This window comes from Drosophila pseudoobscura, chromosome X (genome assembly GCF_009870125.1).
Source record: "Drosophila pseudoobscura strain MV-25-SWS-2005 chromosome X, UCI_Dpse_MV25, whole genome shotgun sequence".
NCBI classification, from domain to species: Eukaryota; Metazoa; Arthropoda; class Insecta; order Diptera; family Drosophilidae; genus Drosophila; species Drosophila pseudoobscura.
In genome coordinates this window covers 12647645-12660089 of record NC_046683.1, presented here as the reverse complement: position 1 = coordinate 12660089, position 12445 = coordinate 12647645, and the positions used below count along the sequence as shown (strand labels likewise).

Here is a 12445-nt window from a genome sequence, read left to right as displayed (position 1 = left end):
GGCCCGGCCCCCGTAAATCTCTTTCAACAGCAAGTACAAATGTTGCCACCTTTAAGGTTAAGACTGCAGATTTATGGATGATTTCCGTAAATCCCACCAGGAATACTACGTGCCCATATTGGGCTAAGCTTACCCTGCGCCCCACTCCCCTCCCGACGCCCATGGCCAATACGAATTTATTTTTATGCCTCCCTTATTCCCTCTTCCGTGTTAAATGGTTTTCCCATCTCCTTGCATCAATGACACAGTGGGATGGAATGGCAGGAGTGGTGCTCGCTCCCCATATAATGTCTTTAATGACCCCGACTAATGATCGAAGCTGATTGATTCAGCAGCCCCCGTCCAAGGCACTCACCAAGTTTGTCTGCGTTATTTTTGGCCCCAAGTCCTCAGCCAAAGGTGTCACTGCAGTCAGACATTGGGCATAATATATTTCTACAGAAAGAGTGAGAAGAGAGAGGGAGAGAGAGACAGGAAGAGCGGAAGAGAGAGATTGAGTGACGAGTGCTATGGGAATATCGGCTGAAAATCAAAATTCTAAATACTATTACTTGTAATTATTTCGCATAGTATACGTTCAGGCTGTACATGATTATTGGTTCGATAATTCAAATAATACAATTATTTCATTTTCCCATTAAAACACCCACTGTGCACATTCTTTTACAAACGTAAGTTAACTGTTTCTCGAATGAGATTTACGAAATTTGCTGCCTGCAGACTAGTTGTCCCTCTCTTTCCTTTTAGAATCTGCGACAAGGCAGATTAACAGTTAACAGAAAGACGGACCGGAGACCAGACGAAGACAGAAGTAAAGTAATTTGAATTATTGTCCATTCGTGTGTGTTTTCGGGATCTTTGGGTGCTTTAAGATCTTCACATTGATCAGATCTTATGTGAAATATGTTCGCCCCTGGCGTGTGTTTAGTTTTTGTGAGTGTTTTCCTAGTTTGTCCGGTGAATGGCGCCGCACCTCCGCCGCTCTCAGTGAACGTTCATGGAGGCGGAGGTGCCGGTGCCTCCTCGTTGCTTCCCAGTGTGTGTCGCAGCACTGTGAATGGCAGCGTGGAGATCCGTCTGCCCTTTGTGGACATGGAGCTGAGCCACGAGCATCCGCTGTATCTGCTGCGCGAGCCCACCGAAGATGTGCTGCTGGTGCTGCACGGCCACGAGCTGTTTCAGCTGCACGTGGCCAGCGGGGGAGACAAGCGCCTGGTGCGCCTGGGCGAGCTAGCTGGACGGGCGCGGGTGTTGCCCGGGGCCTCTCTGGGCGCTGAGGTGGTGGCCTGGCGCCAGTTCCTGCTGCTGGCCATCGTTCATCCGGAGACGCTGGAGGTTTACCAGCTGCCCAAGCAGCAGCTCATGGCCGATGACACACAGCTGAGCTTCGAGCCCATTCAGGAATTCTCGCTGGCCCAAGGCTTCCAGCAGATGCACTTGCTCAGGCATCCTGATCCTGAGAAGGTGCTGCTGCTGCTGGCCTCCAACTACACGAAATCCCAAGGGAGGATCCAGTGAGTGTTCCAGAGATACCGACCTTCATAAATGCATTTTCAATCATCCTGTTGCAGAACCTTCGAGTGGCTGGACACGTACTTCAATCCCGTAGAAGATTTTTTCCTGCCCGCCATCCGCACGCTCCAGGTGGTGGGGCTAAAGCCCCTGTACATCCTTACCGGCCGTTCCCTGCGCGGCTCCCATTCCAAGGTGAGTGTCCATCGATTCCCGGAGATGCCAAAACTACAAAGACTCCATTTCCAGTTGGTGCTCACTGTTTTCGAGCTGGAGGCCGCGACGATGCGCCTGCGGACTCGTCAGACCCTGACCACTCAGGCGTGGCATGTGCTGGCGTTCCGCTTCCGTGAACGCAACTCCTTCGTTGCCTGCTCCTCGTCTGCATCTGGCTCCAATGTGAGCACTGCTGGTGGTTCTACCGACTCCTGCCTTTTCTTCCGCATGGTCGAGGGACAGTTTGTAGTGTATCGCAAACACGTCCAGCGAGATCTACACTTCTCCCGCCTGACGGTGGCCCAGCAGGGGCGTCTCCTGATAGGCGCACGCCCTAATGGCGAAGTGCTCGTCTTCAATAGCCAGCGGCTGGACTGCTACAACGGATTTGTTGTGCGGGGGGACATGGAACCCAGCGGTTTGCTCAGCCATCGCAATGGACAGAACGAGAGCTACTTGCTGCTGACCTACCGCCGATCCTCGAGTGATTTGGTGCGCCTGGTGCAGCTAGGCGGGGAGCAGCAGTATGAGGAGAAGAAGGAGAAGACCAGCAACCAAGTGGGAAGAGAAGATCTGAGCATCGTGCAGATGCATCGCCACGAGTTCGAGGATACCCTATCGAGCCTGAGGAGCCTCCTGCTGCGCCGCAAAGCTTCAATGGAAGAACTAAGTCGTTGGCAGAAGCTACTCCAACATCACTCCTCGATTCACTTGCAGAAACCCCTCCATTTGGCTGCAAAAGGACGCATCCAACGGTTGCAGCTGGTGGGCAGCCACCTGCGCACTCCCACACAGCTCAGGCAGCGTCTGGAGCAGCTGCGTGAACGATTCGTAGCCATACCCATACGACGTGGCCGTGTCCCGAGATCCTTTGGTGCGGGAAATGACTCTAGCGATGCCATAGAGCGGCTGAAGGTGAAGCGATTGCATGTCAAGAATCTCATCTACCAGGGCCAGTTGCTGCCAGGTAAGTTGCAGGGATTCCCTTTTCTCCAGACACTTATAGACTGCCCATCTGTCCATCCCCAGGCCACACACTAGACTCCTCTCTGTTGACCCTCAGGGAACCCTTGCTAACCAAGGCGCTGCACACAGAGCACCTGCTCACGCCCCAGGACTACGGGAAGAACCATACAACTGTTGCCCCTTCGAGTGGATCCCCTAAGGCGGATTTACGGGTGCGTCACTTGCATGTGGGTCGCATCAATGGTGTGTCCTGGTTTGAGTTCTACGACTCGCTATTCCTACGCTCCCGCGATTCCCAGTTGGAGGGACGCCTCATCTTTCAGTCGCGGTCGCGAGTCGTGAACCTCCAGACGGAACTGCTCAATGGCTTGGTGGTGCCAAAGCTGTTCAATCTGAGGCGCCACCAGGTGGTCAGCTCCAATCTCTACATGTCAGCCTTTTATGTGTCCCGCCTGGAGGCGGGACGTGTCAATGGTCTGGACTTTGCCCGTGACATAGTCTTTCGCGGCGGCAACAGCACGTGGATAAAAAGTAAGTGGTTGGACAGAGGATACCCACAGTTCCTCTGATTATACTTCGATATATGTCTCTCCTGCAGCGCCAGTTCGTATCAACCAGATAAGCGTCTCGGGGGATATCCTGGTGGGCAATCACACAGCCAGCAGACAGTGGATGCAGCCACGACAGATGCAGATGGAGAACCATCGCCTACAGCAGTACTACACGGGCAGGGTGACCATCAAGGGATCCCTGACGCTGAACAATGTGCTAAGGGATACCCAGAAGTCGCGCCTCCTGCTGTCCACAGGCCAATCGCTGACTAAGAAGGACCTCCATTCCACCTACCTGCTGGCCCACACTCCGCAGAACCTAACACAACTGATATTTGGCAATGCCAAGGTCACGACACCCTCACTGGCCACCAACCATATACAGGGCCATCCCGTGGAGGAGCATCTGCTGACCAGTGGCAGCCAAGTGGGGACAGGCAACCGCACGTTGAAAATCATCTTCATGAATGTCAGCGTCGAGGGTGACATCGTCTGCCGCGACTACACCTCCCGCCTGGCCCTGATCTCGCGAGAGGCAGTGCGTCATGGCCAGCTGGCGAACATTACAGGGCACAAGCATTTCACCGAACCCCTAACTGTGCAGACGCTGCTCAGCCAGCAGCTGAACGGTGTGCCCGTGGATGAACTGGTGCTCAAGTCCCAATCCGCCCTAAATTTCACCGGAGTCAAGAAATTCCAGCGTTTGGTCATCGGAACAGATATGGAGATCGGGAAAAATCTGAATGTGAGTCGCCTGAATGGACTGCCACTCGGCCAGCTGCTGGGCCATGCCCTCAGCCTGCAGCGCCTCGAGCTGAAGGACCAGAGGCCAGTGCACCTGCAGAGCCTCCACTTTCGACGCCTCAACGGTCTGGCCTTTGACGAGCTGCTGGGAAAGCTTTCGGCCGGCACAGAGGATGGGGATACGCCGCAGCTTTTGCTCCGCAAGCAGCTGCTTATCGAGGGGAATGTCCGATTCGAGGGCGGACTCCACCTGCAGGACGTCAATGGGATACAGTGGGAGGATTATATGTCGCGCCTGGTACGTCCCGATGCCAATGCCGTGCTGAAGGGCCGCAAGACCTTCCTGGCCCCCGTACAGCTGACCGACGCCCTGCAGTCGCCCCATATTAATGGCCTGGATCTGAGCAGCCTGCTGGACAACACCCTGCTCCGGACCACGCCGCAGGCCATCACTGGAGCCTATAGCTGCCTCCGAATGAGGGCCAGCAATGTGGATGTTCCTCGGCTAAATGGAGTGCCTGCCGAGCTCTTTATGGACACGCGTCGGGAGGAGCTTCTGCTGAAGGGAGATCTCACTGTGCAGCACTTGAATGTCAATGGGAGTCTCAAGTGTCCCAAGGATCTGGGACTGGAAGGCCTGGACAGTCGACTGGTGGCGCTGTGGAAGCAGCCGTGGCGGCGCTTGGTGGTGACTGGCGATGCCCTCTGGCAGGAGGAAAAGGGGGAGGCACCCCAGAGCCACTTAAAGTATCTCCGAGAGCATGCAGTGCGGCGGGCGGGAAACCAAACGATTGCCGGACACGTGCTGTTGCGGCAGCCCCGCCTGGAGAGGCTGCACACCAGCCAGCAACAGCCGCTGCAAGCGGACCTCAACTTCACCCACCTGGCGGCAGATGCCCTGCTCCGATGGACCGCCGGCAATGAGAGCCAGCTGGTGGAGGCCCCCCAGCAGCTGCTGGGACCAGTCTGGGCCAGATGTTTGGACCTGGCAGGCGATGGACACTTTGGACGGCTGAACGACATCGATTTGGAGCGACTAAATGCCTCCCTCTACCGCCTGTCCCACGGAGGAGCTATCCATGCCGAGCTGCGCTTTGAAAAGACCCCCCGTCTGGGCAGACTGGTGTTGGGACAGGGCCGCCAGGTGAACGGTGCCAGTATCGAGGGAATCTTTGTGCAGGGCGGCGGCAGGCCCTGGCCAAGGGCCAGCTTCAGGCAGCTGCGAGTGGAGCAGGACCTGCGCCTGGGCAGCGTCAATGAGATGAGCATGGATTACTTTTTCGAGCATCGCGTGCCACTGCGTGGCCCCACCATGGAAGTGTTTGGTGGCCTTAGCTTCGAGCGGCTAATCCTCGAGGGGAGACCCCTGCTGCGGTCCATTAACGGCATTGGGCTGGAGAATGCCGTATATCGGCATAGTCGTCGGCTGCAGGCATTTGGCGGCATCAAGACCTTTGCGGGCGGCGTGGAGTTCGAGGGACCCGGCCATGTGATGCACCTCAATGGCAGGGATCTTAGCGAGAGCTATCGACAGAGCATCTTTAAGGATCGCGACTATAATATCGATAGCCTGTGGCTGGATAAAGCCATCTTTCCGGCCGGCCTGCTCTATGTGGATTCGGCAGAGAACCAGCTGCGTGACGCGTCCAACGAGCAGGACCCCGAGAATCTGGAGGATCTGCTGCTGCAGAAGGCGATAAAGGAGAAGAAGGCCAGTAAGCGGCGACTGCTGTACCTGGACTACGACCTGCAGCCGCTAAAGGCGCTCTGGGGCAAAACTAACGAGTCCTTTGACCTGCAGGGCAGGCTCAGACTCGGCCAGCAGTCCTCCGCCATCTGCCAGGGCCGCCAGCTAAGGGCCCAGCTCCAGTTGCGGCCAGCGAGGGTCCACCGAACCAACGTTAGTCTGTCCAGCGAGATGCTGCGTCTGGACTCTGGGGACATACACGTGAAAGTGCAGAATCATTGCCAGCTTCCGGTGAAGCGGATCCGCAGCACCATCCGGATCGAGTGCAGGAATGAGTCCTTCACATTGGGTATGCGCCAGCCAGTGGAGCAGCTAGCGATGCTGGATGAGAGATTGATCCTGCTAGGCAGTGGAATCGAAGTGCGCATCCTGCGGCTGAACCCGAACAACTGCAGCCTCACCGACTGGCAGTCCCTGGAATCGGTTGATGGCCGCCTGATGAAGGTTATTCGCATAAGGAAGCCCAAGAAGGAGAACGAGATGAATCTCCTGCTGGCCAGTGGAGTGCACAGGCATCGTCCGGCACTCTCCATCCACTGGAGGGATGCATTCAGTGAGCGCTTCCAGCTCGCCCAGCTAATTGGCGGCGACTACGACCTGGCCGAGCTCCAGGAGGATCAGCTAATGCTCAGCTGCCGGCGGTGTCGCCACATAGCCATCTTCATTCTGAACCACAATCACACCCACGAGGACGGTCCGCGGTTTGTGCCGCTGCAGCAGTTGCGCCTCCAGGAGCCCATTGAGCAGATGATCCCTCTGTTCGTAGGCGGAGATCGTTACCTGCTGGTGCTCACACAGCCAGAGTCGAAGCCTTTCTACTTGTTCACCTACGGCCAGGTGGGTGGATGGCTACAGCACTCCTACGGCCACAAGGGAGACGGCCTGCAGTGGTCCATTCCGTTGGTGCAATCCGGCGAGGACTTGCAACAAACGGAAGCACCTTTGATGCTGCTATGCGGAGGAGGAGAAGCTGCAGAGGGCGCAGAAGGAGAGTGCAAACTGGTCAGAGCTTTGTTGGATTAGGATGGGTTCCATCTTATTTACAATATGTATATTTATTTGTTAATGTATTATTACTCGAGATTATCACATTCAACGTTCATCTGTCTAAGTCCTAGGCAGAATCATCTGTATATATATCTATATATGTGTGTAACTTCCAATAAGGAATAAATCCTAATCCTATGCGAGCAGGGACTTTCGACTCACTGTCAGTACATACACTGTGAAGGCGAGGACCAAAAGGACGCCCCAGAAGGAGCTGTTCTGATTGGAGCCATCGCCTATTTGCGTGAGGATCCACTCCACATGGCTGGCCACGTCCACGAAGCCACCACCGTCCGCACTGCACAGTCCCAGCAGTTGATTTCGATCCGTTAGCGTGGCCCCAGCATCCATGAAGAGCTGTCCTCCGAACGATGTCATAGTCTCAGCCTGGACGCAGATTCTCTGGGACTGAGGTTGTGGCTGTGCCCGCGACTGCTGGCAGGACATTTGCGTGGCATTCAGGGTGAGCAGGTCGTGTAGCTCGCGGCTGTGTCCATCGTAGCCCCAAGTGCTGATCTGCAGGGAGGTTTCCGACAGCGAACTGGATGGCTGCTCTGGATGGGGCAGCAGAACGGGCTGGACCTGGGGATGATCCACTGGTATATCCCGCTCCAACATGAGTATGGCCAGGGCCAGATCCTTCGGTGGCTGGTGGACATGCGTCACCCCCATGGTGAGTCCCTGATCGTTGGGTGCAAAGCGCTGAGGATTGCCAAGTATGACGCGCAGCTCCGCCGGATGATAGTGCTTCCTACGTGCATGGCTAAAATATCAAAGAAATCAGTCGGGATCTCCTCTGACAGGACTCCTGGCCCTGCACTCACCTGTAGAGGCAGCTGCTCACCGTGAGCACCACCGAGGGCGCCACCAGGGCCCCCGAGCAGATGTGTCCCTTGCCAAAGTAGTCACGCTCGTGGGCCAGCAGACGGATGGATGCCTGGTATGAGGCCACCTGTGACCAAGCGGCGACACTTCTTCCCTCTGTCAGAGCTCCCCCGGTTGGGGCCATTCCAATGCTGCGCTTCTTGGCCAGATCGCGATGCGTGAACGCTAGAAGGTTAGTGGATTCGGGGTGAAGGTTAACGAGGAGGATGTGATAAGAAAACGAACGATTCGATCGAATCCGGATCCCCCCCTTGGAAACAGTCAGCCACTTACTGCCAAATGCAGTTGGCAACGGCAACGGCAACGGCATCGGAGTGGCAAAACAGACGAAAGCGGAACGGAACGAATCGGATTCCCCTCTTATCATCGTTATCAGAGGGCAGCGTAGTCGAATGGTCAATGGTCTGCTTGGACAGTAATATCGATACTGCGCGACTGGCGGACGGTCGAGTGCACACGCGCCCGGCCATACTACGGAGCGGCACGATCAGGCCACTCATTTTCCTACTCCACCCCACTTCACCACCCAGCAGGTATCATACCCAGCGTCGTAGGTAGATATGACAGCTACTACGTTCCGTTCCTACAGCACTGCCGGGAACACACACACTTGAGCTTTAGCACGCCATGGCTCATTCAGCAATTGATCACTTTGGATAATCGTGGGGTTCAGTCCTCCAAAAAAAATAAGGTATTGGTTTAGTATAGTGTTTTCCATGAGATCATGGTTTTGGTTTGTGGAGGGAGTATTCAGTTTAGATCCAATCAATAATTACAGCTGTTTAAGGCCTGAACTCAAGCGATACAATATCCATACCCTTCGATACACTCAGCGAAATACTCGTGTTTCTTTTGACTATGCCATTTTTCTCTGAGTATATTTGAACCCGCTTAATGTCTGAACTGAAGCGATGCATTATCCATCTACCCATCTATAAATTCTATCTTCTATTCTATTTTGATTCGAGCTCTTGCTGGGTCTCACGGACTTACTATTCGATGTTGATCTCACAAACTATTTTGTTTAGATTAGTATCTCCTGCTAATCCTATCCTAATCAAACGGATTTGATAACTGATTTCCTTCGAACATTGAAACTTGTTGATATCAGGTGTCGATTGAATACGAACGATCGGATCGTAGAATATCGATCGTGGCACTTACTCGTCTGCATCTCGGTGCACAGGAATGCAAAGATCAGTATCTTCATGATCTTGCGATAATGATCGTTCAGCTGCATGTCGATCGATGTTTAAGTCGCACAAAACAAAAACAAATAATACAAAAAAACACAGAGAGAAAGAGAGGGAGACAACTGAGGTTCTTCCACCTGTGGTACAATGGTTACAGCAAATTAATCGGATCGGATCAGATATTTAATATTTAATGTCGCGAGTAACTGTCGCGCCCACCTTCGAACGATGAATGTGAGGAGCTCTGAGCCGAGCATTTCCTTTTTCTAAATTCGCAAATAGCATTCTTAGATAATTCCATAATTTTGATTTGGTTTCGTGAGAGATTTGAGTCCGATTCTCGTGCCCACTTTGCCGTTGTGTTTGTTGTTGTTGTTGTTGCTGGTTTTGTTGTGCTGTTAGAGCGATAAAGGTGCCCTGCAATAGCAACATACGACCCAAACGGACTGGCACGACTGCCCGACTGCCCGACCGATCATCAGCCCCACTGGCACTCGAATAACAAACAAACACACGCCACACAACCAAACCCCACCGTTCCCCATCGGGAATCATCGATAAGAGAGCCTCAGTCGTCAGCAGTCTCCACATTTGCTTATATGTAGAGCAATTTCTACTTGTTTCTTTTGCAATTTATGTTAATGATGTGGGATCTTCGGGGGATCGTATTGGGATTTAAATTGACATGGAGATCACAAGAAAGAGATCTTGGCTTCTGTTTCTCAAAGGAACTTTAGGAGCAAAGGATCTTCGGAGGATCGTATTGGGATTTAAATGGAGATGGAGATCACAAGAGAGAGATCATGGCTTCTGTTTCTCAAAGGAACTTCAAAGCTCTGGGAGTTACGAATTAGTAACTCCTGGTAAAAGGACCTTTTTTTTTGACGCGAAAGTCAGTTAGCAGAACTGTTTGGAATCCCTACAGTTTACTGTAGTTCTTTGAGAAAGATGATTCAGCTTTCACAAGCTGAAACATTCAACACTTTGTTGAAGGGTATTACATCGTCTACGATAAGGCACAAAACAAGTTGTTTCCCGTAATCAGGTACAGGAACGGACAGAAGATTACATCGATGAATTGCACTTGATTAGAATCGATGGGTTTTTCAGATTGCGAAGCATTCGAAAAGCGATTTGATTTTAGCTCAACGAGCAGACGTCAATGGTGTTGTAACAGCCCAAGACCTTGGGCTGTACTCGGTAATACGGAAACTATCAGACAGATAGGAAATTTATTGCATCGATGGAGTGGCTCCGACTCGATTGGGATATGGATTGCCTCATAAGCTCCTTGGCCCTTGTCTGCAAAAGCCTCCACGGCGAGAGAGAGAGAGAGAGATGTATAGAAGAAGAGCGATCGAATCGCCAGACCGTCCGTCCACTCCGTTTCAGTTCAGTCCGATCGATCCCCAATAAAGATTAGTTAGTCATATCTGAGGCTAGTGCGGGAACTGAAACTGGGGCTGGTTTTCATTCATTGCGCCATTTATTTTAGTTTTTGTGTAGTTTTCTGTGTCTCGTTTCGCACTATTTTTAGTCACCGAACAATCAGTACCGATAACCAAGCGATCAGAGATTGGATTTGGATTTCGGGCAGAGCATTTTTTGGGATTTTGAAAGTACCCATAACCTTATCCGCCAATTAATCAAGGTACGCGGCAATCTGGCAAGATTTACTATATGTATATAATATCTGGCGAAAGTCCCAATCCATCGAAGAGCCACGCCACCTCCAGATAGGGCATTTCCGTTCTGCTGCACATAGGAGCCATTGAGAAAGGCACGGAAGATGCACTTGGTCTTCTGGTCAGCCCAGTAGATGCACCGCTCCGCCACCGACACGTCCAGGGCGTGAGCATCGCCCACATCCTTGAAGGGTTACCCTCGCTGTACTCGATCGAGGTGCGGCTAATGTGCTCCTGGCGCGAGAACAGGCACCATTCCACACGGCAAACGCGACCTTGTCGGTCTTTCCATCGCACTAGACACCAGAACCCTGAAGACGCCGGTGTCCAGATGCAGTTTTCACACGAACAGCTTTTCCACCCCCATTCTCAGTCCAGGTCTGTTCTTCTTCTTCATTTTTCGTCTTCTGGGGGCTGAGGCAGGGCGGAGTAGTGGGCCACAACCGCGACAAGGGAGCCGCTGGTGGAAGAAAAAGGTGGAAAGCACGGAATTGCCGTGGAACAGCGGCTGTTTTTGGGGAGTGCCCTGTGACATCAGGACTTACAGCAGCCACTATAGGCATACGCACAAGGCACTTTTGTTCATACAACAGTAGAATAAGCAAACGAGTATCGTTCCAATTGCTCAATTCTTTATTCCGTCGAATATTCCCAGCTATATAGAACATTTAGCCATGCCCACATATTTTTATACGATTGATGAATCAATTTTCTACTTAACTGGCTTATTTTTAATACTTGCATTTTTTGGATTTTGTTTAAAAAAAGGTTTTAGCGAAAAAGGTCAAACAAATGAAACGTAATAAAACGTAAGAGAAAAATCGTTCAATTTCTTTATTCCGTTGAATAATGCTGCCTAACTAAAATCATTAGCTCTGCCCACATAATTTTAGACCATTAATGAATAAATTGTCTACCTGATTGACTACTTTTAAGTACACTCTTTTATTGTATAGTGTATAAAACAAGGTTTAGGCAAAAAAGGTCAACAAAAAAGCAGTGGCAACGTAAGTGAGTATGAAATGTCACGTCAACCGTAGTTTGTGCACAGGTATACCCTATTTCGTTAATATACATATATGAAGAAACTGTTTTTCCCAGCTGTTTTAAAACGTAATTAATAAACAAATTATCTCAAATTGTTATGTTTTAGACATATCAGTGCATATGATTAGGGTATTGTAAATATATCTCGATCCCGATACCCATTCTTGGTTTCTGTAAGAAGAACACTACCTTCAAAATGTCGTTGAAATACCTTTAAAACAGAGACTGACTAGTTTTTGCCTATATTGGTGCATTAGATAACAAACATTTCCTCCACTCTAGATCATCCATTTCCAGGGTATTCAAAATGTTGCTGAATCCGCGCCATGTTGAGGAACAATGATGCTCGATTTCACGGCACATGAGTCTGGTCCATACAAATTGAATGTTGCCAGCAGCATAACACGTAAGAAAACGTAAGTGAGGATGAAATGTAAGGGACATTGTTGAGGGGAAAAAGGACATTGTGGCGAGGAAAAATCCCAGAGAAAATCCCAAAAAAGTCCCACCAAACTTGAGCGCCAAATATAAATTGTTTGAATGTGAATCATCGATGTTTTTTTCTCAAACAATTTACAATGGAAGAATCTTCTAGGGCATTTACACTATTATGAATACGTTTGAAAATCTGCGCCACAAGTCCAATTGAGATGGCAGTGCTTCGATAAATCGCGACACCTGATCGCTCGTGAAATCGATGCTGTTCGATGCCGATCTCTCTGCGGCGACACATAGCGGACGCGTTCGACTTAAAGCCGGTGCTTCCGCCACTCTCCCATAGATGGAGGCACTCCAATAACCGAATCAAAAGTTAAGGTTGGGTAAACAAAAACAAAAAAAAATTAATTAAAA

At 51.3% G+C, this 12445-nt stretch overlaps 2 protein-coding genes and 1 long non-coding RNA gene across 4 annotated transcripts; 2 read left to right on the top strand and 1 right to left on the bottom strand.

The window, feature by feature from the left end:
• The first annotated feature begins 788 nt into the window (after positions 1-788).
• Positions 789-6926, top strand: fs(1)M3 (female sterile (1) M3). Its single transcript, XM_001354815.4, has 5 exons — positions 789-1514; positions 1572-1707; positions 1762-2695; positions 2758-3225; positions 3293-6926. The coding sequence occupies exons 1-5, from the start codon at positions 904-906 to the stop codon at positions 6757-6759; spliced, it is 5616 nt and encodes a 1871-aa protein (XP_001354851.3). The 5' UTR covers positions 789-903; the 3' UTR covers positions 6760-6926.
• Positions 6771-9316, bottom strand: LOC6901463 (uncharacterized). Of its 2 annotated transcripts, none has more exons than XM_002134113.3 (3): positions 8833-9316; positions 7608-7833; positions 6771-7546 (listed from the first exon to the last, which is right to left on the bottom strand). In XM_002134113.3, exons 1-3 carry the CDS (start codon positions 8906-8908, stop codon positions 6919-6921), a joined length of 930 nt encoding a protein of 309 aa, XP_002134149.2. In that variant the 5' UTR covers positions 8909-9316; the 3' UTR covers positions 6771-6918. The 2 variants fall into 2 exon arrangements, with proteins under 2 accessions (XP_002134149.2, XP_033237653.1); XM_033381762.1 differs by lacking the exon at positions 8833-9316 and adding an exon at positions 7894-8176.
• Positions 8244-12140, top strand: LOC26532468 (uncharacterized). Its single transcript, XR_001452802.2, has 2 exons — positions 8244-8359; positions 11876-12140. It is a non-coding gene; the product is annotated as an uncharacterized lncRNA (long non-coding RNA).
• The last annotated feature ends 305 nt before the right edge of the window (positions 12141-12445 follow it).